Below are 24127 nucleotides of genomic sequence, written 5' to 3'. Positions count from 1 at the left end.
CTGAACAAAGTCTATGACTTCATGAATTTTGATAGGGTAGGATTTCCAATTGCATGAACCTGACTGCATTCACCTGAACACAGTTCTAGCTTCTCTGCAGACTTACTCTGTCAACAGGAGGAGGTCAGGGGTGAGAAGACAGGGGTGAGGTCAGTGGTGGACTTGGGTCTAAAAATAATGGTTGCCAGGAGACAAAGGAAGCCCATTCACAACTATAAGGATATCATTTAGATTTCATAAAAAATAGTGAAGATCTGAGCATATACCATGTATGTCAGCCTCAAATAACTCAAATCAGAATTATTTGTTCAGATTTATTATAATTTTAAGTATAAAGTATCCTCAAAAATGATTTTATTTGTTTTTATTAAAAGATACATTTTAGTTGCATACAGTAATAATATTGGAACTTCTATTATATTTTAAGCTACTTAACATTTTAAATATATTGTTTAATATTTGGGGGGAGGAGCACTTGCCAGTGAGTAAGGTGCGCTTCTTTGACTAACCTCACACAATCCAACTCCAGAATTGAAGAATAGGGCATTTATTTATTTGTACCCCTCTTTTATCTCAGTGACTGAGATCCAGACTGACTCACAACCTTAGAAAATATACAATTTTAAAACCTATAAAATAAAAATAGTAAAACATTGTCATTATTAAAACAATTTAGTTAAACCACATCTCCTTAAAGTGATCAGTAAATGCTGTGATTTTGCAATGTACAGCAGTTATGTAACAATGTAATGTAAAACAAAACAGCATCAAACTATAGAATGTAACAAGAAAAATTCATAAATGTAAACTTTAAAATACACAGTAGTGGTGAGTAATTTGCTACAATTCCATTTTCAGAAAAAAAAAGGCAAATTTGGAAACAACATGATGCGTTCTATATTCTCACTGTTAGGACTATTATACTGAAAAGTATTGGTGAATCGTTACAATTCTTCTCCATGTGGGCCAAATCTCTGGCAAGTTTAAACTATTACATACCTGTGCAATCACAAGAGGGAGCTTATTGCTTCTAAGTCATATTACTCATCTGAGCTGTGTATATACAGCCCGAACTCCAGTTCCACAAATAATAGGATGTAATAGTGTGTTATTCTCTGTTCAGAACAATCCCAAGGCACTGTCCTTTGAGTAATCACTTCAAAGTGGCTTTTAGAGCAGCATATGGCTGATACGGAAGTCTTAGAACACTAGCTTATAGCAGAGATCCCAGAGAGGATACTTTACTGATTACATGCCGCCCTTCTCAGTTTTGATCATAAGACTTCTTTCTTAAAATTATAAAAATATCTGAAATATAGGTATCCATGTGCCAATTTTAAAGGCCTGCTGCAATGCATAAAAACACTGACTCTTTGTAATGCTTTTTAAGATCAGAGAAAGCATAGTTTTATCCATTCAGAATGGCTGAAAGCCTTTAGATGGAATCATTTCACCTATGAGAAAGTTTGAGAAAGTTAAAATCTGTTCTAAGCAAGAATAACATTAAGAACAACCAGATCTGAATGAATTAATAAAATTGGCATGACACTTTCCCCCCTCTTGGATCCCACAATTCGTATCTGTGGTTTTTGTACTCTATCTGCAGGAAAGGCCTGACATCTATAAAAGATGAAGCTGAAGTAAATCAGTTCTATGACTTGTTCAATTCTTTTTCTACTTCCACTTTTCTCTCACTTTTCTCCAACTCTCCCAAATATAAGTGGTATCAGATCCTCAAGAGTTTGAAAGTTTATTTGGGGGGGGGGGGGGGGGTCGGGGTAAAGAATTCAGACTCCAAATTTATGGGATGCATAAACAACAATGGGTAATTAATAATATACAATTTAATTTGAAAATGTAAGTGCACGTACAGCTGTGGTTAATAAACTTCCTTGATTTAAAGATTGGCACTCGTTCCAATCCAGTGCTTTATCAACTGGTGAGCAATGGCTTGTTGTGGTGGCACAACAAAAGCTCCCTTGTTCCTTTTATTGAGAAGTTCAATGACCTGAAACATATAAAAACAGTATGCAAACAGATTAATGCAAACACAGGAATATTCCAACTCTTTGATTCAATGTGTAGTTCGTCAGATTTAATAGTTTATAATGTGAAACCTTTACAAAGATTAGCGCCTACACATATTTCATTAGAGAAGTGCAATAAGACAATCTATACAAGTGTTATACAAACATTAGCTTGTTCTTATGTACTTTATAAACTATTACTATTTCTGCAAGGTTTGGGAGATATGATTCCTAAATTTTGGGTCAGAAACCACAGACGAAAGGTATCATGACATTTTCCTGAAAACATTAAAATGCATATATTGCTCCAAATTTGTTTTGTTGTGGGCCTAACAACTTATATCTGCACACGAAGTTTTGTTTTTCAATAAACATAAGTAAAGGAAAATATGCAAGTTTAAGCACCTTGAAATTATAAATTCAAAACCTAAGAACTTGGATACTTCTATGGAATGTGTTCTTATAAAATATTATTGCCTCATCTAATTTTCTCTCTGCATTAGAGAATAGCTGATGTAGGAAAGCTGAAGGTTCAGAAAACTATCACACTGGGTAGCTGTGAGTTTTCCGGGCTATATGGCCATGTTCCAGAAGCATTCTGAAGAATGCTTCTGGACATGGCCATACAGCCTGGAAACCTCACAGCAACCCAGTGATTCCGGCCATGAAAACCTTCGACAACACATTGAATTGTCACACTTTTCATGCTTGCTTTGGAATGTTTCCATGCAATGTTTTGGCAACATCTTTAGGCTCAGTTGAGGATGAACTGCCTACACCAATTCTTTTAGTAACACATAATTTTCAATTTCAGTGTAATCGCTGTACAATAGGAAAAGTACGAGGACTCATTTATCTGCTTGAAAAAGCACATCCATATTGCATGCCCTAACCAATACAGTCAGAGGGCAATCAATAAGAAAAGGAAATTAAATTGAACTTTACCTGTTCTCTACTGAACCAGCAGGCATCTTCTAGTTCAATGTTGTCAACTTTAATTTCTGTAGACACTGCAGCTGCTATGCACCCAATCATTAGGGAGGAGGGCATCGGCCATGGTTGACAGGAGACATACCGAACATGGCCTACTTTAACTCCACTTTCCTCCTTTACTTCTCTTCGAACAGCATTTTCAATTGTCTCACCTAATCAAAGAAAGGGAAAAACTGTTCACTGGAAAAGCTCCATGTAAATATTGCATTCTTTGAGATAAAGCACCTCAAAATATCTGAAGCTATCTTCAACAATCTCCAAAATAGCCACTATTTGTATAATAGGTCAGAAATGTAACAAAGAAAGGAAGGCAGTACAGGAAGCTTTCCACATATGTGGTTTAGGGAAAAAGAACTCTGGTAAAAGTGCAAAAAACACAAATAAAAAAACCTCTCCCAGGAATCTCTAGGTTCTCTAAGGTAACTCTTGGGTCTAATTCTAGCAAATGTGGACCAGAGAGTTGTCCTGGAAGACATAGAGGTTCCTAGAGAGAACATATGAATCAAATATTTGAATAATCAAATACTCAAAAGTTAAACCTGCAAATTTGGAAAGTGGACTACATATGCATCAAATTAATTCAGAAATCAATTTATTAAGCTAGTGTTTTCATGGGCTGCATCTCTTACCACACCTCTTTGCAGCCTTTCAATGACTTCTTAAATATAAAAATACATTTCAAACATTTTGTTTTAAATAGTATTATAATATACTACCTCTATTTTTTACTGTGTTCCCTAAACTCAAAGGCTCAGACAAATTCCAGAACCTGAAAGCCCACTGCTGTCAAATACTGACTTTTCAAAATGGCTATAAATTGCCAATCCAAAATGGGACAGGGGTGAAGTGGAATGACAGATCCCTGTAGATTACCGCCATTTGGGGAAAAGGAGTAATGCTAGATTCAGTAGATTCAAAGTAGGTTCTTCTTCAGTCCTGGAGCACCCTATTCAGGTGTTCCCCCAGCAATCTCCAGCAAGACAGCTGCAAGCTGCAATTTTCCAGCAGCTTAATGGGAATGCCACCTTACCTTGGCATTTAGAGGCACCCCTTGATCCCACCAATGTACCACTCTAAACCCACTTCAGCCAACAAGAACAGGACGTTTGGGCTGAACTTTCAATTCGACTCAGTTTCAAGAACTGCTCCTAAAACTATTCTGAATAAACTCTTAATACTTGTGAAATACCTTAAGAAGTTTTGTTTTAGGATGAAATGTACAAGCCCTGTACTAATGGATACTGATCTCAATTAGAGACTGCAGTACACTTTCAATTACTAGTTTGATGTTATAGATTTAGAACCTCAATTTCAATTATCTTGGCATCGCTTTTCATGAGCTTAACAATGAGTATCTTTGTTGTTAAAAGTACATGAACACCTTCAGTTTCAGTACAGTAAACAAGGGCTGAAAAATACTTTGAGAATTGTAGCTCTAGCCTCAAATTCTGCAGTACTTATTGCTATGTTTTAGCAGAGGAGATCTTTAAATCACAATCAAACCCATAGGGATCTTTAGATATCAAGAGTGACAAAACATGATTGTAATTTATACTGTGGCTTTCCACTAGTCACACTCTTTGTCTTAAGAGGAGGTTATCCTAAAGGCTATTGCCAGCAACAGGTAACAGTAGTCCTAAATCCAATGGCCCACAAAGAAACGGTAACATCTGTGCTAATATTATGATTGGGAGCAAAGAAAAAACAGTCTGAAACAATGTTTTACTTCTATCTGAAAATGGAAAACATGCAGGGAATGGCCGCCAAAACAATCAGGAGTCTGAGGCAAGTAAGAGGAGATGGTAGATAGGGCAAAGATTTTTAAAATTTCTTCCTCCTCATAATACGTGAACCTAAAAACCTCCACATATCTACTACAGCAAAATGGTGGATGATCCAGGACAGACAAAGTTGAGCTAAACTGGGGAATTCATAAGACTGTAAACCTGGAAAGTTTTAATATGAGATTTTATGAAATTTGATGAGTGCAACAAGGATGGAACAGTTAAGTAATTTTATCCTTTGCTTTACAAATTACGTAATTGTTTTAAATCACATTTATATTGATTTTAACATGCATTGTTTTTAATATGCTGTGAGCAGCTTGAGCCCATTATTGGGAGAAAGGCAGAATATTAATAAATCAAAATAATAAGAATAACAATCAGCAATGGCTACTAACCAGAATGACTACAAACCATCTCTCAGAACCAGAGACATTGTGTCTCTGTACACAGGTTTCCAAGGAGTATGATAAAGAACTGTACTTGCAATCACAACCTACTTTTTTCTCTAAAGCATGTTGGATGTGAAAGACTTAAAATTCCTTTAAGCTCACAAGACGAAAGAGCCATGTAACTGCTTCCAGAGAATCTTCCAGAGAAAGATTCTCTGGAGAAACTTTTCAAAATGCCATGAGCTTGCTAGATTCTAGAGTCATGAGCATCCTAGAGTCAGAGCTAAGAAGCCCAAACCTTAACCATGAGAGAAAACTGAAGAAAACACAAAAGGCAGTACAAAACAGTCTTCAAGATGATAGAGATAGAACAGTAATAGACATCTGGAGAGAAGGAAGAATGAGCCAATATCATAGACTAACTTCTGGAAGCAAAGGTCCTCTTGGATACTTTGGAATGTAAAGCAAAATTATATGCATGCATGCATGTATGTATCTTTAAGCTGGCTGACAATTTACAGTACTCCCATTAATGTCATGAATTTCTTCGGAAGGAATATTCAGAGGTGCTTTGCCAGTAAAAAATATATGTATTAACAGTAAAAACAGACTCAGCAATTACTGTACATTTGTTTTCCAAACAAAGTTCAAACTATTATTTAGATATCAAAGGGCAAATAGAAACCTAGACCGGGGGGTGGGGGAGTTACACAATTTGAACGAAAAAAAAACTCACCAGGCTCAACAAATCCAGCAAGGCAACTAAACAGGCCTTGGGGAAATGTATTCTTTCTTCCCAGAAGACAATGGTTACCATCTGGATGAATAACTTGCATTATCACTACAGGATCTAGAATATGGGTTAAAGAAATTTATTCATATTTAACACTTTAAAAACATAGCAACAAAGAGCATAAATGCACCCATCCTCATTTAACATTCTTATCTCCTTTAAAAGCCTGAAATCCAATTCTCTAAAAGCCCCATAGCAAGTAATCTTATTGCAGGTTCTTTAAAGATACTTATTCACCTATTTCTGTAACACAGGCATCTTACAGAATATACTTACACAGACCAAAAATGAAAACTCAGGAGATAAATTACCTGGAACGACAGCATGCTTTTGCTAAAAATACTGGAAAAGGTGACCTAGTTACAAACCCAACAGAAAACAGTGACTTAATCAGCAAGAATTCTTGCTTTTAACTCCTCTAGTCACAGAGTAATAAACCAGCGGAACATATTTATTTCCAAACATTATGCAGAGTTTGAAGAAACGGATGAACTGGCTTCTCTCAAGGCTGTTTCACACTATCCATATCCTGTTTGAAATGCTGTTCTTTATCCTTTTCCTGTTTACACGAGGACAAGCATTTCCAATGTTTTTCACCTGGAGTAAGTTGATAATAATCATTAAAATTCTCTAGTAGATTCAGTCTTCCCCTGGCATAGTTTAGATCAAAACATTGGTTTGGAACCTTTGTTGCTAAAACTATAGGCTGTCCACAAGTTACAAACAAGACGGGTTCAGTAGGTTTTTTTTCTTCTCAAGTTGAATTTGTTTGTAAGTCGGAACAGGTACATTTTTTAAGTGTACGTCCAGCCATAAATATATATATATCCCAAACTGTTTCAAAAATTATCCTGGGCAGAAATAAAAATTGTAGATTTTTTAATCCAAACTTTTCATGCAAAAAACAAGTGGTTTTTGATGCAAAATTCATGACGTTTGCAACTTTTTTCCAGCAACCTTGCATTAAAATTGTCCATTTGTTATATGCAAAAAATGTTTTTGTGTGAAAACGTTTAATGTAAAAAAATACAGAAATTGAAAGTTTCTCAAAATGAATCTGCAAAGAACCCTTTACTTTTGTAACTTGCCCACAAAAAAACCTTGAAAACAACATTCTTTTGAATAAAAACTAGCTTTTGAGTGTAATCCACAATTTTTCACATACAAATAGAGTTCCTGAAACACTCACTAGATGTTTTGTGCAGAGAACACCAATTAACAGGCCTGCAAAATTGATTATCATAAAAACATCTAAAAATGTATGATGATTTAATATAAATTTTGCATTTCAAATCCAAAACATGACTTCAGATTTGCTCCGCCATGTGCACTTTTTTCATAGCTTGCTCTGATGTTTCTATGTAATAAAATATGACTGATTGAAATTAGCACTGAAATCAGTAGTAAAATTGGTAAAAGAACTGTGTACTATGACATTTTTATTTTGTTTTTGAAAAACAGTATACAAAAACGCACTAAAAACATTTAGAATATTCCAAAAAGTTGGGAGTTCTGGAAATCTTGTGTGCATGTGTGTGTGTGTGAAGAAAAATGTTGCATGAAAAATCGGTTTTTATTGCAAAAACTGTTGTTTAACACAGAGAACACCATTTCTAGAATGCATTATTTTCTAGTAAGATTGTTTGAGAATGCTTTTGCTTGTTTTGGCCCTTCTTTTGATAGCATTGTATCTATAACTGCTTTTTCAGATTCTAGCAGCTAATTTTATTTCACCCCAACTTTTCTTTTTTACTTTGTTAATTTATTTATCATATAACCATTTGTGCCTCAGTTCAGAAAGAAGACTATTAGTGGTCAATAATAAATTGAATTGAAATGAAATGAAAAAAATTACTTAAACATGTTTTTTAAAAGTATAAAAAACAACCCATGGTTTTTTAGTGTTGGGAAACCCAAAAAGAACAATATTTTGAGAACACAAATGTTCAACAATGCTATTTTGTGTGGAAAACTGCATTTTCTATCTGGGAAACAGTATTTTCTGCACAAAAACAGTATTTTCTGGACATAACATTATATTTATTTGTAAAAATATCTTGTCCAAAAATTATTTCCACTTCAGAAAATGTTGCTTTCTTAGTAAAATGCCATGTGTGATTATTATGCACAAGCTCCACATTGCAAATAGTATTAGAAAACCACAGTTTTTGAAGACTTTCTTGAAGAGAAAAGAAACTTACTCAACTTATACATCCCTTTGAGAAAAAAACTGGCAAATTACATCCCTTTTGCAATTGTGAGAGTTCTAGACATCATGAGGGCCATTTCAAGGCATGCACTTTCTACAAAACATTCAACTATAAAATACTATTGTTTTTAAGGAAAGAAAATTAGGTATCATTGTAGTGCCTGATGGGGAAAAGCCTTTTTCCTGCTTCCCCCCCCCCCACTCTATATTTTGCCTTTATGCTATATGTTTCTGCCTTCTCTTTTCCTCCTGATTTATTTTTCTTTATCCTTGACTTGTTCTTGCTACATCTGCTTTCTTTCTCCTCCTCTCTCAAACTTCCCTGTCATTCCCCCATATTTCCATGTTGCTTTTCCTAGTTTTTTTTAAAAACATAATTTCCGGGTCTTAAGGTACTGTATCTAAATCATTGTAGAGCTCCACAAAGGTTGCAAGTGCTTGGCCTTCCCACTCTCTTTTTGCGCACTTGCTTTGTTCTGCTATTACAGCAAACAGGACTCTGTCAGCCTAAGCTGAGAGATGAGAGCAGAAGAGGAAAAGCAGGGGTGCAAAAGGACCAGTGAAGTAATGCAATGGAAAGTGTGGTGATGACATCTCTCTGAATTCATGCATTTAACAAACTGGGGACCACTTTTTAGTATTGACTTGGCAACTCAATTTCTTCACACTTTGATATTCAACCTTCCAGATGTATAGCTAGTATTTTCATTTGGCTTTTCATTTTATACTGACTGTTTCCTTGCTGTCAAAATGACGGATATGACAATCCTATTAGGTAAGTAGGTTTCAAAGACTGATGACCTGTGGAAAATACATATGCTGAATGGCATCCAGCAGTAGTTTCAAATCCTGCTGACTGCTAGCTTTGTTAAAGAAATGCCACTAGAAACACCAACTGTTGGCTCAGCGATCTACATCTTATCCTCACAATTCTTGCCTTTGTTTCAGCTTGTGAAGATTTAAGAACCACTTTCTGCATACATCGCTGTAAAACCTGAACAACTAAGACATCAGCCAAAATCTGGAAGATAAAATATCAAATCAAAAGAAAGAAAATGGAAAAGCCTATGATATACAATGAGAAAGAAGGGAAAAAGAAAGTTAACCACGTTTTATTGATTAGCCCATCGGCCGTATCAAAACATTTAACACATAGACATACATACAACATACAACATACAACCCGCGGTAAAAAAAAGAAGTTAAAATAAACAAGCTGTTAACAAGACCCCGTTCAGGTCAAATATCTGCATCACCTGCACAGTTTACCCCAATTGATTCCAGATATGCAATTCTCAGTTGTGTGGCTTTGAATAGGAAAAGGGCTGTTTTGTGTGTTATTTTAGGATTCTGGCCGGCCAACAAAAATGAAATTTTAATATGTGGGTCCCAGTGTGTTTTGTGAATAATGTATGGTCCGAGGCATTGGTGTCTCTCTTTCTTATACAATTCACAGCTGAACAAAACATGTGCGATATCCTCCACCTCTGATGCTCCACAAATACAAAATCGTTCGTTGTATGGAACTTGATTAAACCTTCCGTGTTTGACCATCGTATCCAGCTGCTCAAAACGGGCTCTGGTAAATACCCTCCTGAGGTGTTTAGGCATTTCTGTCTTTAGATACCTGGCTGTTTGGAAAGTGTGTTTAAAACGGCTTAACCATTTCAATGAGCCAGCTTTACTCAGGGTAGCAATGTCTTTTTGGCCTTCTATATCCAGTACTCGTTGAGCCACTATTTTTGGGTCTAGTTCTTCTAAGAGATTTGGATACAGAATCGGAAGTCCACAACTACTAATGTATTTTGTCAGATGAACTAGCCAAGAGGACTGATGTTGATTTTCTATCTGCTCTAACAGGCACAGTTTTGGCAGTCTATCATTTGCCATGGCAATCAATTTTATCCAGTACTTGTAGGCCCTGATTTTAGATAAGCCATCAACTGTGTATACTCCCAGTTCCGCTCTTACTGCAGCAGCTGGGGTCGTCCTGTGTACTCCTAGAAAACTTCGCAGGTGCTGTGATTGTGATTGCTCTAATAATGGTACCTGGTTTAGACCCCAAACTTCAGCTCCATATAAAAGCATGGGGGTAACCTTCGCTTTATACACTTTAAGAAGTGGGTCTAAAGATCCTGGTTGGCTGTGATTTGTTAATTTAAGCAGTTGGTTTACACGTACTCTTGCCCTGACTGAGCTTCTTTGATGATGTGGTAGCCAAGAGCCGGTCTCAGAAAAAACAATTCCCAGGTACGTGAAAGTGCAAACTTGCTCTATTGATTCACCATCCAGGAACCATCTATGTCTGTTATGTCGTTTGCCAAATACCATTATTTTTGACTTTGATTTATTAATAGTTAGAGCGTTGTTATGACAATAAGTGTTAAATCTTCTCAGCAGCCTACGTAGCCCGACTTGCGAGTATGATAATAAAATCATATCATCGGCATATAGTAGGATGTTAAAGTGTGTTTTACACAACTTAGGCATATGTACCTCTGGGTCCTTCAGCTGTTCGGGGAGATCATTTACGTATAAGCTAAATAACAGTGGTGCTAATATACATCCTTGTCTAACCCCTTTGTATGTTTCTACACTGTTTGTCATGGCTCCTTGCGTCCCGAATCGCACTTTCAGGAAGGTGTTTGTGTAAAGTGCTTTGATTAGTGCCAGCAGTCTGGGTTCCATATTGAGATCAGTTAATTTTTTCCATAACGTCTCTCTATTTACAGTATCAAATGCTGCACTAAGATCTATAAAAGCAGCATACAGTTGTTTCCCTCTGCTGACATATCTTGCAATTGTATGATTTAAAACAAAGCAATTATCAATAGTTGATCTATTCTGCCTGAAGCCAGCCTGTTCTTCAACGAGGATATGTTTTTCTTTTTCCCAGCATTCAGCTCTGTTCAGGAGATATCTGGCATATATCTTGGCCACAATATCAATTAGGCTAATTGGCCTGTAGGAACCAGGGTCTTTTTTGTTCCCTTTTTTGTAAACCGGGACAACTATAGCCATCTTCCATCCAACTGGAATCTGGCAGATGTTATTTATGTGTGTAAATAAGCCTGCTAACAGGGGGGCCCACCAATCCAGATGTGTTTTAAATAGCTCAGCGGGTAAATAATCTTCCCCTGGGGCTTTATTGGTCTTCAAATTATTTATAATACATCTGATCTCATCTTCTGTTACTGGTGGCCAAAGGGGCAGGGCTTTTATTGATAGATCTTTACCTCGTGACTGTGTCTCTGTAGGTTCTGTGGAGGCAAACAGGTGGGAGTAGTAATTTTCCCAGTCCTCTGCAGGAATAGGTATGTCAAATGTAAATTTCCTTTCCTTCAAAATTCCAGCTACTGTGTGCCAAAAGATAGCTGAGTTGTGACTCTTAGCTGAGCACTCAAGCCCTGACCAGATCGAGACTGTATGATTTTTCTTTTTTGTTTTTATAAGTTTCTTATATTCTCGTCTCAGGGTTAACATTTCTAATTGAGGATTTACAAGATGTTGTCCCTGAGCACGTCTCATTGCCAATCTCAGCTTTGTTCTCTGAAGTTGGCATTCTTTGTCAAACCAGGGCGCTCTGCTCAAGTAAGGACCTTTAGGAGTGGATTTTGTGACAAGATGTTCCTTTAGACTACCACAGATATTTGTAAATGCATTAGAGACTGTCTGCCAATCTGCTGAGTGTGACTGAATTATTGAGTTCCAGTTTGTAATATCCTCTGTTTTGAGGCTATTGGCTATTGCTGTCATGTCTACTTTGGTCCAGGCAAGTCTTTTGTTTTGTATCACCTCAGTGTTGGCCATAATCCAGTTATCATTCCTATTATTTGGTCTTAAATCTGAGGGGCCCAAGAATTTCACACACACTGGTTGATGGTCACTTTCTTCCCTCAAAAGTACTTTGATCTGTGAAAAAAGATTGGCCTTGCCTGTTGAGACACATATAAAATCTAAGGCACTGCTTGTATGGCTAGAATGAAATGTATAGGGGTATACATAATTATAATTATAATTATTGTTATTGTTCTTACCTCCTAGGATTTGTAAATTGCACTTCAAGATCAGTGATGCCAGACTTATACCAGACCTATTGATCTTTTTGTCTCTTGAGTACCATTTTGGGTGATTTTTAATAAAATCATGTGGAAGGCCACCATATTGGGCTAGATCATGTATAGATGGGCCTAATTTAGCATTAAAATCTCCAAGTAAAATAATTATTGCTTGGGTATACGCTACTGTTAGTTCTTCCACTATTATATCTAGCTGTACCCAGGCATCAGGACTGTAATAGGAGGATGTGAATGGTGGGATATAGACATTTATCAATATAAGCTCCATTTCTTTATAACTAAACTTAATGGCCAATATATTGTGGATATCATCCCCCTTGCACAATCTCTCCCCTTGCCACTGTAATTCCTCCTTAATACATATACATAGGCCCCCTGAGACACGCCCTTTGTTCCCTCTTTTCTGAGCAGGTGTGTGCCAACATTGAAATCCAGGTAATTGTATTGGGTCAACCCCTTCTACCAGCCAAGTCTCTTGTAGTGCTATTATCTCAAAATCAGATAAGAATCTCAGTTATGTGACAATAAAGCAATGTGCAGACAACCCCAGAATAGAAGTTTGTAAAAAGTTGTGAAGAGATAAAAATAAAAGATCACACAATCTTTTTATTAACTCCCCTGCAACAAAATAAAATAAATAAGACAAGGCAGATCTAGTGCAGGAGTAAGCTATTGTCATTGCAGGGTAGGGCAAAAGCTCAACAGACCCATATAGGATGCTGGAGGGCTTCATACCCATGTATCCCTGTTCCCATCTCCTAAACTGGGATGTCATGCTTTTTTCACCCCAACTCTAGCTCACTACAGACAATTATTTTCTATCTGGTCCTAAATATGTTAAAGCGCTACTTCCAATGCACTATCATGGTTGACTGTTCATTCATTTCTGATGTGAATACTTCTGGTCATCAAATATTTTCTGGGGAGGGGGGTTGTGGTGCAGAGAGCTTGAGGAGATTGCGAAAACAACTTTATGGCAGCATGCACACACTCCTCCGGGTCTAATAGAACAACTATATACTGAAATTATGTACTGGTATCTCCTTTGTGCTTTAAAGATGTGCTGTACATGGGTCCTCTTGAGGGCTATGGGAAAACATTTCTATTCTGTAATGAAGCACAACAGTTGTGTTTAGATTGTTAGTAATCCTCAAGCTGAATGACCATAGCTCACTTGATCTCAACTGTAATTAAATTAGCAATCTAAACTTTTATGGCATCTGAACCTGGGATTTTGGATCCTTTCTCTGAAACAATCCTAAATCAGTAGGTGAATAAGAATAACTGTCCTGTCTTGGGATAAACAAACTAGCATTTTAGATTTGGATGCCAGGCAAAGGAAGCCATTACAGGTGATGTGAATAAACCGTGAGCATTACTCGGCAGCTCATTTACATGAAGTCAAGGTTCACCATTATACAAATGTAGCACATGGAAGGAGGAAAATGGACTCTGACTTGAATGTTAACCACAGTTCACATCCATCAATGCCCACTAAAAATAGATAGAAGCACATTTAAAGCACAACCTACAGCAGGGGTCCCCAAACTTTTAAAACAGGGGGCCAGTTCACGATCCTTCAGACCGTTGGAGGGCCGGACTATAGTTGGCCACCAAGCAATAATAATTAATAACAATTAATAATAATAATAATAATAATAATAATAACAACAACAATAATAATATCAAAGAGGGTTGGAAGAGATCCTTTGGGCCATTGAGTCCAACCCCCTTTTGCCTCTGGGCACCAAATGCACAAGCAAAGCATCCCTGACAGATGGCCACCCAGCCTAAATGTTAATAATAATAATAATAATAATAATAATAATAATAATAATAATAATACATCACACAGTCCTAGACACTTGGGAAATGTTCGACTTGTGATTTTGTGATACGAAATCCAGAATATCTATCTTGTTTGCTGTGTCATAATTAAATAATAATAATAATAATAATAAGAAGAAGAAGAAGAAGAAGAAGGGTTGGAAGAGAAGAAGAAACCCCTTGGGTCATTTAACCCAACCCACTTCTGCCCTTGTGCCGTGGGGGCCGGATAAATGGCTTCGATGGGCCGCATCTGGCCCCCGGGCCTTAGTTTGGGGACCCCTGACCTACAGTTTTGCTATTTCAGGCCTGTAAGCATTACTTGAAGAACAATGTAAGAAAATAAAAGGTAGATAATAATTTAAGGCTGCACATTATAAGTGGATAATGCTTAATTTTTCTTGCTGTTAAAGAGAATAACAGTGAAAGCGATCTTACCAACTCTTGGGTAGCACGTATTGTGAATCCCCTTGTGGCTGGCACAATCTTCCATCAAGCAAGATTTTCTGTAGCCTCCATCTTCTAATTTGGTTGCACTGCCACATGTTGGACAAAACTGATATCGGCTGTCCCATGCTAAAACAGATCTAGCTTGGGCAACGACTCCTGAAAAATGACCACAACAAATAATCAATCAGTGCGGGTTTTCTGACACCAAAGAATTATTGTAACACCAACTTTCCAGATTTCCATAAAAATTAATGTAATTGATTTATGATTTTGAAAAAGATACTGCTTATAAAATTGTACCTTTCCGTGAGCAGGCAATGAATATTACATTGTACATTAAACGTTAAAACTCAAGGAAATATGGGACAAAATATGGGAAATATTGGAAATATGGGACAAAACTCAAGGAAATATGGGACAAAATCTGAAAAGTATATGAATGGCAAAACATGTATCCATTACATGAGGGATAATAGAACATGACAGACTTTAGTATCAATCTAGAGCAGAACAGGGGAAAGGCCTATATCATGTCTTGTGGGAGAGAGTTCAAGGTTCTGCTAGAATTCCACAGACAAAAAGAGTTAGGAAAATGCCATTTCTGGAATCATAGAATTATAAAATCATAGGGTTGGAAGAGACCTCACGGGTCATCCAGTCCAACCCCCTGCAAGCAGTAGGAAAATCTAATTCAAAGCACCCCCAACAGCAGGGCCGGCCCCACCATGGAGGCCACGTGAGGCCGCCGCCTCGGGCGCAGGTCCGGGGGGTTGCCATCAGGCTGGGCGGGAGGCGGGGCGCCGCCCTGACGGTGCCCCGCCTCCCACCCAGTGCGCCCTGGCCTGGCTGGCCTTGCCTGGCTGGCTGCCGGCTGGGTAAGGCCAGCCAGGCCACAAGGCTTGCCCGGCCAGCTGCCACAAGGCCAGGGCGCACTGGGCGCGAGGCGGGGCACCGTCAGGGTGGTGCCCCGCCCCCCTGCCCAGCGTGGGAGGCGGGGCCAGGGCGAATAGCGCGGGAGGCGGGGCCAACTCTGGCCCCGCCTCCCGCGCTATTCGCCCTCGCCCGTCTAGCTGGCCAGACTGTTGCGGAGGTCCCTCCAGTCCCTGCAGCGTGGGAGGCGGGGCCAGGGCACGGGAGGCGGCGCCGGTGGGGGGGCGCTTTTCAGCACCCCCGCTTAACATTAAAATTTATCTCCGGCCGGCCCTGCCCGACAGATGGCCATCCAGCCTCTGCTTAAAAGCCTCCAAGGAAAGAGCCTCCACCACACTCTGGGGCAGAGAGTTCCACTGCCAAACCGCTCTCACAGTGAGAAAGTTCTTCCTAATGTTCAGGTGGAATCTCCTTTCCTGTAGTTTGAAGCCATTGTTCCGTGTCCTAGACTCCAGGGCAGCACAGAACAAGCTTGCTCCCTCCTCCCTATGACTTCCCCTCACATATTTGTAAATGGCTATCATGTCTCCTCTCAGCCTTCTCTTCTGCAGGCTAAACATACCCAGCTGTTTAAGCCGTTCCTCATAGGGCTTGTTTTGCAGACCCTTGATCATTTTAGTTGCCGTCCTCTGGACGCTTTCCAACTTGTCAATATCTCCCTTGAATTGTGGTGCCCAGAATTGGACACAGTATTCCAGGTGTGGTCTGACCAAGGCAGAATAGAGGGGGAGCATGACTTCCCTGGATCTAGACGCTATATCCCTATTTATGCAGGCCAAAATCCCATTGGCCTTTTTCGCCGCCGCATCAAATTGTAGGCTCATGTTTAACTTGTTGTCCACGAGAACTCCAAGATCTTTTTCACATTTACTGCTGTCGAGCCAGGTGTCCCCCATTCTGTATCTTCACATTTCATTTTTTCTGCCTAAGTGGAGTATCTTGCATTTATCCCTGTTGAACTTCATTTTGTTAGTTTTGGCCCATCTGTCTAGTCTGTCAAGATCGTTTTGAACTCTGCTCCTGTCTTCTGGAGTGTTGGCTATCCCTCCCAATTTGATGTTGTCTGCAAACTTGATGATCGTGCCTTCTAACCCTTCATCTAAGTCATTAATAAAGATGTTGAACAGAACCGGGCCCAGGACGGAACCCTGCGGCACTCCACCCGTGACTTCTTTCCAGGATGAAGACGACGCATTGGTGAGCACCTGTTGGGTTCATTTGTTTAGCCAATTACAGATCCACCAAACTGTAGTTTTGCCTAGCCCACATTTGACTAGCTTGTTTGCCAAAAGGTCATGGGGGACCTTGTCGAAGGTCTTACTGAAATCCAGATAGGCTACATCCATGACATGAAAGAAAAAAAAATCTGAAATGTGCAGTTAAGTGATAAATCATTATATTCTTCCCCACCCTTCCCCAATAGTGAAGCAACTCTAAAATATAAAATAATAATAATGAGAAGTAGTGCCGAGAACATAACTTAGGGCTTTGGCATAAAGCCCGCCAAGTACTTTGTACAAAATCATAAAGGAAATAAAAAGGAATATTAAATCTTTGCTAAATCAGCTCCGAGTCAGAAATGTTTTTATATCTTCGTCTCATTGGATTTAATTGTTTCCCTATTGTAATCGTTTTATGTTACAACACTTCAGTAAAAAGAAACATTCAAGTTCTTACCAGCTTCGTTTTCAGACAATTGTAACAATGCAGGCATGGGTGGCTGAAGGAAATAACAGCTCTGATGTTTCTGTACAAACTTGTCAGCAGAAGTAGCATCTAAACTGAGAGAAAACCAAGCAACTAGTCCATCATCTTCATCTTCATTAGAATCTTTCCCATTCAAAGTTGGAAGTAAGCTACCTCTCAGTTCAAGTTCTACTCCAAGAAAAATCAATGTGATGGTTTCAGTGTGTTCCAGGAATTCTTTTACATCTTTATAGTGAAGTCGAAAAAGTTTAGCTTTTGGAGATTGGAAATTATCTTCTTCACCTTGCTCTGATACAACCAATGGATTTAAATTAGAAAAAAGAACATATACTGTAGTTGGCAGCTTCTGTTTTGCATTTAGCCATTTAACATCTGTCCTCTTCTCACTCTTCCTATCCAGAAATGTCCTGCAAAAGTAGTTTTCATGCTCTCTGGTTTGACTGTTGAGGAAAAATGGCTCCATTCCAGCCTTCATATTAGCTAACAAATTAGCTATGTTCTTATAACCCCAAAACCGAGCGATGTCCAGTGCAGTCTGGCTTGACGCATTGGATATGGACTTGTCACACCTTTTAAAATGGAAATGATAAAATCAACAATATTTTCAAGTTTTATGACAACAGCTTCCAGATGTATCCCACCAACATTACCACTTGTCATGTGATCAGGGAATTAGGGGGTTTCAAAAAACAGTAGAGTCTCACTTATCCAACATAAACGGGCTGGCAGAATGTTGGATAAGTGAAAATGTTGGATAAAAAGGAGGAATTAAGGAAAAGCCTATTAAACACCAAATTACATTATGATTTTACCAATTAAGCACCAAAACGTCATGTTTTACAACAAACTGACAGAAAAAGCAGTTCAATACATGGTAAAGTTATGTAGTAATTACTGTATTTACAAATGTAGCACCAAAACATTGCAATGCATTGAAAACATTTGACTATAAAAACATTGACTACTAACAAATTGACTACAAATCAAGGTAGAATTGCATAAAATGAACTTGCAATAACAACATTGTTGGAAGTTAAAACTGTAAAAAGTTCAGTCCTTGCTGCCTAGAAAAACAGCTGTGGATTTGAGCGGGAGGCAGACTGCGTTGGATAATCCAGAACGTTGGATAAGCGAAGGTTGGATAAGCGAGACTCTACTGTATCTCCAAGCCATCTCGTAGCCTATCAGGAATGAGAATGTCAAGAGTGGGCTGGCTAAATAAAGCACACATGGCTCCCAGTTAGGGGTTGCTGAACTACTGCAAACATTGCTTGCAAGCTACTAAGAAAACCAAGATTTTTTTGTTCTAATTACCATGTGTTTCTTGTTCCAACATTAATGCTTTCTTTCACTGAGCCAAATCCACATAGAGTCATTAAGTGTAACACAATGGGAAAAATCAAACTGAAACAGATGGAGAACAAACGGTTTGCAGAACTCATGCTTGTCTGGCAAAGCTGCTTTTGAGTTGCAAACTGAGCTACTGGAGAAAAATGATGCAACTCTGAAGACAGCAGGGGTCTCTACTTCCTTTACAATACAATTAACTGTTTGGTTGTATGCTTAGGACTGCAATCCAATGTTCAGCATGATTTACTTCTAAATATGTATATAACTGGCCAACAAACACCACTATATCTCAATCCTAATGCTTATCTATTTACGTAGATGTAAGTGTAATTAGCTCTTGATCCTAAGCGCTACCCCATCACAAACTAAGTAGTCAGTAATTGAATTAACAGTATAGTCAAACATGAATATTTGCCATCTGCTAATTATCTTGAGAAAAAAACCCATATTATAAGTGTGTCACACATTAAAACGGTTAATGGATGTCACCCTTTGTTTCCCTGGATTGCACGCACACACACACACACATTTCTTAGAGTAAAAGAGATTGAAATATAAAAGGGCATGACTTTATCTATGTTTAAATCCCATTTTTTAAATTTTAGCTTTGAAGTTCAGAGTCTGTATGGGTGTATAAGAATTGTGAATACAAGGAAAGACAATACAATCATTCTGCTGTAATTTTCAATATAGCATACAATGAACAATTAATTTTCCATTTTTTCTTACCCTTTCTCAAGAAGAACCTGTACAATGTCAAAGTGCCCATTTCTAGCAGCAAACATCAATGCCGTCCAACCGTTCTTTGCAGTTTCATTGATAAGGGATGGGGAATGACTGAGCAGAGCCACAAGCCTGGCCTTGTCTCCAATAGCAGCTAAATTGTGAAGCTCAAAAATTAATTGTTGTTTTGGATTTCTTTGGATATCTGCCATTATCTGTTTGGATAAAACACAGAGCTTAAAGTGTTATTAGTATATAGCAGGTAGCATTTAGTATGATTAAAAAAACTGGCATAAAGTCATTCTAAGTTCTCAGAGATGAACCTATCTAGAAAAAGCCAGGTCAAAATAGAAGTACTTTCAACATAGTTAGAAGCAGTTATACCTGCTTCTAAAAAAATTAGTTTTTGTTCTAATTACTATGTGTTTCTTGTTCCAATATTAATGCTCACTTCTGCATTTTTATATTTTGTGGAAAATTACCACAAGCTTACTTTGCAAAACTCAGGCACTGTCAGAAATCCCAGAATGCATATAAGGATTCTTGGCAATGTCTAGCTTGACCCACACTAACTCCAGGAAAACGATTGCTGTCACACATAGGATACATTCGCTGTAATGCCTTTAACGACATATGCATGACTAAGGGTGGTTTATCTGCCCTGTATGTCACTTTCAGAACAGAGTGCAAAGTTCTAGTCTGTAGCCCTTTGCGTAATGTCCAAAACCTTTCACCTAATAGCTATCACACCCCTCTGGTGCCAGTGTCACTGCTTACCAGTGTAGAGGGGAGAAGGCAAAGAGACAATTCAACCAGTGTATCTCCAAGAGGAAAATAGGAAGGTACAATCTGTGAGTGCACTTCTATTTGCTTTCCTTCCTGGGCCATAAGGAGCAAGTTATCTCATTTGAATTGTTTCCCTGTTGTCTCTCCTCCTCACTGTTAAGCAGTTATAGCAACCCCTGCCAGGACATGAGAGCTGGAGGGAGAGTAGGACCCCATTTATATTGCCATATAATGCAGTTTGAAACTGCATTACATGGTCAGTGTAGACTCATGTAATGCAGTTTAACTGTATTGAACTGCATAATATGAGTCTACACTGATGATATAATGCAGTTTCAAACTATGGCATTGTAGATGAGGCTTAGGTTTTGAATGGCACATCAAGGGCTAGGGCAGATGTCAAACTTGTAGCCCTCCAAATGTTTGGGCCTCCAACTCTCAGAAGCCCTAGCCAGCTTGTTCAATTGGTAGGAATTCTGGGAGATGAAGTCCAAAACACCTGGAGAGCCCCAAGTTTGACACCACTGAGGATAACCCCTTGTACACTGTCCAAAAAAGAAGATATATGTGGGTGTGTACATAGAATGTTTATTTGATGCAGTCGTCAAAACTACAAATGGTCTGATGATTCAGTGACGGGTCCTGAACAAGGCTTGTAGGATATTTGCAAGGTTGTTCATGGTTTGCACTTTTGGTGGTCCTTCATTTCTACGGTCACTTCATGACAAATAGAATTCAAAGACATAGCCATGTTAATCTGGATCTTGGAGAACATTTGAGACTGAGAGTACATTTGTAGAATTAATGCAGCTTGACATCACTTTAGTTGTCATAGTTCAGTGCTATGGAATCACAAGAGCTGTAGTTTACAAGGTCTTTCATCTCTGCCAAAACGTCCTGGTGGCTTACAAAAATGCAGGATTCCATAGCACTGAGCTATGGCTCTTAAAGTGTCTTCAAATTGTATTAATTCTACAACAGATCCATTCTTAGTTATAGGAGTGATCTAATAGGCCATCATCCAATGCAATGCCTAGGAAAATATTTCCACACACAGCTGAACTTTCAGACATGAAGTTTGGTATCAGCTTGTGTTTAGAACTGACTAGAATATGAACATAAAACCTTCAATTAACTAGCAATGAATAGCACTAAATCTACAGGTCTTTGTTGTTAAGTAAAGATGTCTAGGATTGCACTGTCAATTTATCTGGTTCCAGTCAGGATGGGAATCATGCAGCCCTCCAGATGCTGTTAGACTACATCTCCCATAATTCATGAACACTGACTAGGACTGACAGGAATTGTAATCTAGCAACATTAGAAGGGCCATATAATTCCCATCAGTTTTATAGCCCATCCTGTATTATTGCTGTCACACAGCACAAACAGCTCTTAAGACTTAAATATCAAAATGTACTACAGGTTGAACATCCCCTGTCCAATGTACTTGGGCTAGAAGTATGTTGGATTTTTTTTCTTTGCATTGGGAAGTCTTGCATATATGTACAAAATGGAGTATCTTGGAGATGAGTCCCAAGGCAAACCATTAAGTTTATTTGTATTTCATATATTATTATTATTTGGGTGAAATGTCAAGAGAATGCTTCTGGAACATGGCCATACAGCCCGGAAAACTCGCAGCAACCCATTATTATCATTATTTATTTATTTTTATCCCACCTTTCTCCCATGGGTGGGATTCAAAGCAGCGAACAATGGTTAAAACAGAAATAACATGACACAAAAGCACAACATCACAACCACAAATGATACAAATAAACAAATAGAACATTACATAAACCATATACAACAAACAATAATAAATACATGTACTGTCCCATTAAAATTCCCTGGGCCTCAGGCCACTGAGGTTATCCATAAAAACATTATACTAAAGATCCTAGAAACTCCACTTCTTTAGGTTGGGTAAACATTGCCAAGTTCGAGATGGCCTTCTGTGATATGTGTTACCAATAGCTGCCTGGTCATTGTCTATTATACGTTATTGGGAAAGGTCTGATTTCAAGAAAGGTTTTAACTTCTGAGCGGAAGGCCAGTAAAGAGGGGGCCGATCACACATTATACATATAATCTAATGCATAAGATGCTTATGCATACATCTTATGCATATAATCTGAATGCAGTTTTATACAATATTTATAATAAGGTTGTGCATGAAAGAAACTGAAATCTGAAAGACTTCCAAATCCTGATAGTGATAGTGATACCTTTACTTTCTGAAAGCTTTGTTACATAAACTTTGTTTCATGCACCTTATTACAAATATTCCAACCTCAAAAGCCATGTGTATATGAAACAAACTAAAATTTCATGTTTGGCGTTGGGCCCCTATTTCTTAAGGCTGCATCTACAATGCTGTTTGACACATTCTGAATTGCCATGGAGGCATGCAATGAAATCACGGGGATTGTACTTTGGTGAGAAGGAGAAAAATCTTGTAAAACTACAACTTCTGGATTCCATAGCACTGAGCCAGTTAAAGCTGTGTCTAACTGCATTAATTCTCAGGAGACAACTTAGTATGCATATGCAAATATTCCAAACTCTAAAACACTTCTGGTTCCAAGCATTTTGGAAAAAGGATCCTCTACCTGTATTATCTCTGTGTTGTCTAAGGGTTTCATGGTTGGAATCACTGGGCTGCTGTGAGTTTTCTGGGCTGTATGGCCATGTTCCAGAAGCATTCTCTCCTGATGTTTTGCCTGCATCCTCGGAGGTTGTGAGGTCTGTTGGAAACTAGGTAAGTGGGGTTTATATATCTGTGGAATGCCAAGGGTGGGAGAAAGAACTCTTGTCTGCCTGAGGCAAGTGTGATTGTTGCAACTGGCCAGCTTGATTAGCATTGAATAGCCTGGCAGCTTCCAAAGCCCTTCTGTTTCCTGCCTGAGGGAATCGTTTGTTGGGAGGTGTTAACTGGCCCTGATTGTTTCTTGTCAGGGATTCCCGTTTTCTGAATGTTGTTCTTTATTTATTGTTGTTATTTATTTACATCAGGGAAATCAGCCAGGCTTTGAAGCTGCAAGGCTTTTCAATGCTTATCAAGGTGATCAATTGCAATCATTCAAATTTGCCTCCAACAGACAGCTTGCTCCCACCCTGGACCTTTCACAGGTATTTAAACACCACTTGCCTAGCTTCCAACAGACCTCACAACCTCTGAGGATGCCTGCCTTAGGTGTAGGCGAAACGTTAGGAGAGAATGCATCTGGAACATGGCCACACGGCCCGGAAAACTCACAGCAACCCAGTGAATTTTTCTCTGTTTATTTGAAAGCATTGCTGCATCCCTGGCTCCTTTTCTTGAATACCACCCATTCTTTGGTGATATCCTTGCTCTTCCTGCTGACTTTGGGTTGAGTGACAGACTAGGTTGCTGTCAGGGACCGAAGTCCAAGGAAGACAGCCTAACAAAGCCTCTAATGCGTTTAAATGGAGGAACTGAGAGAAGGAGGCCTGTGAGATCAGGAGGAAGCCGCCTGCAGCTTGAGAGAGAGAGAAGAGGCGCCGCAATGCCCGTTACCTGGCCCAGGAAACCTGCAGAAGTCACCTCGCCTCCAGCAATCCGCCGACACTTCCGGGTTCTCTAGGACGCTCCTCCCCCGCATCATGGTGGAGAAGAAAGGCATCCTGGGAACTGTAGTTCTCCCAAAGGACCTACTTTCAGGAAAAGCCAGGCTTTTAGGCCTCCCCTGTTTCCTCATGGAAAACGGTGCCGTTCCAAACAGAACTGCTTGTTTATCTGCAGGGCTGTCATCTGTTAGAAATGTATAAACAACATTTACTCGAGAATAATAACAAAAAACTTTGCTTCTTTGGGTGCCTCAGTCACTCTACTCAGGCCTGGGCAAACTTGGGCCCTCCAGGTGTTTTGGACTCCAACTCCCACAATTCCTAACAGCCGATAGGCTGTTAGGAATTGTGGGAGTTGGAGTCCAAAACACCTGGAGGGCCCAAGTTTGCCCAGGCCTGAAAGAGACACCAGGCACTTCCTAGCAGGGCAGGCATTGTGCTTTTCTTGTTTTTTTGTCTCTGTATTGGATTTGTTCTGAGTGG

At 38.9% G+C, this 24127-nt stretch overlaps 1 protein-coding gene across 1 annotated transcript; it reads right to left on the bottom strand.

Moving 5' to 3' along the window:
* Positions 1-337: 337 nt before the first annotated feature.
* On the bottom strand, positions 338-23732 carry nudt12 (nudix hydrolase 12). Its single transcript, XM_003222986.4, has 7 exons — positions 23595-23732; positions 19271-19479; positions 17162-17760; positions 14543-14710; positions 5933-6046; positions 2973-3172; positions 338-2008 (listed from the first exon to the last, which is right to left on the bottom strand). The coding sequence occupies exons 2-7, from the start codon at positions 19474-19476 to the stop codon at positions 1898-1900; spliced, it is 1398 nt and encodes a 465-aa protein (XP_003223034.1). The 5' UTR covers positions 19477-19479; positions 23595-23732; the 3' UTR covers positions 338-1897.
* Positions 23733-24127: the final 395 nt, after the last annotated feature.

Source organism: Anolis carolinensis, chromosome 2 (assembly GCF_035594765.1).
Source record: "Anolis carolinensis isolate JA03-04 chromosome 2, rAnoCar3.1.pri, whole genome shotgun sequence".
NCBI lineage: Eukaryota > Metazoa > Chordata > Lepidosauria > Squamata > Dactyloidae > Anolis > Anolis carolinensis.
Note: the sequence above shows the minus strand (reverse complement) of the source record. Positions and strands in the feature narration are given on the sequence as shown.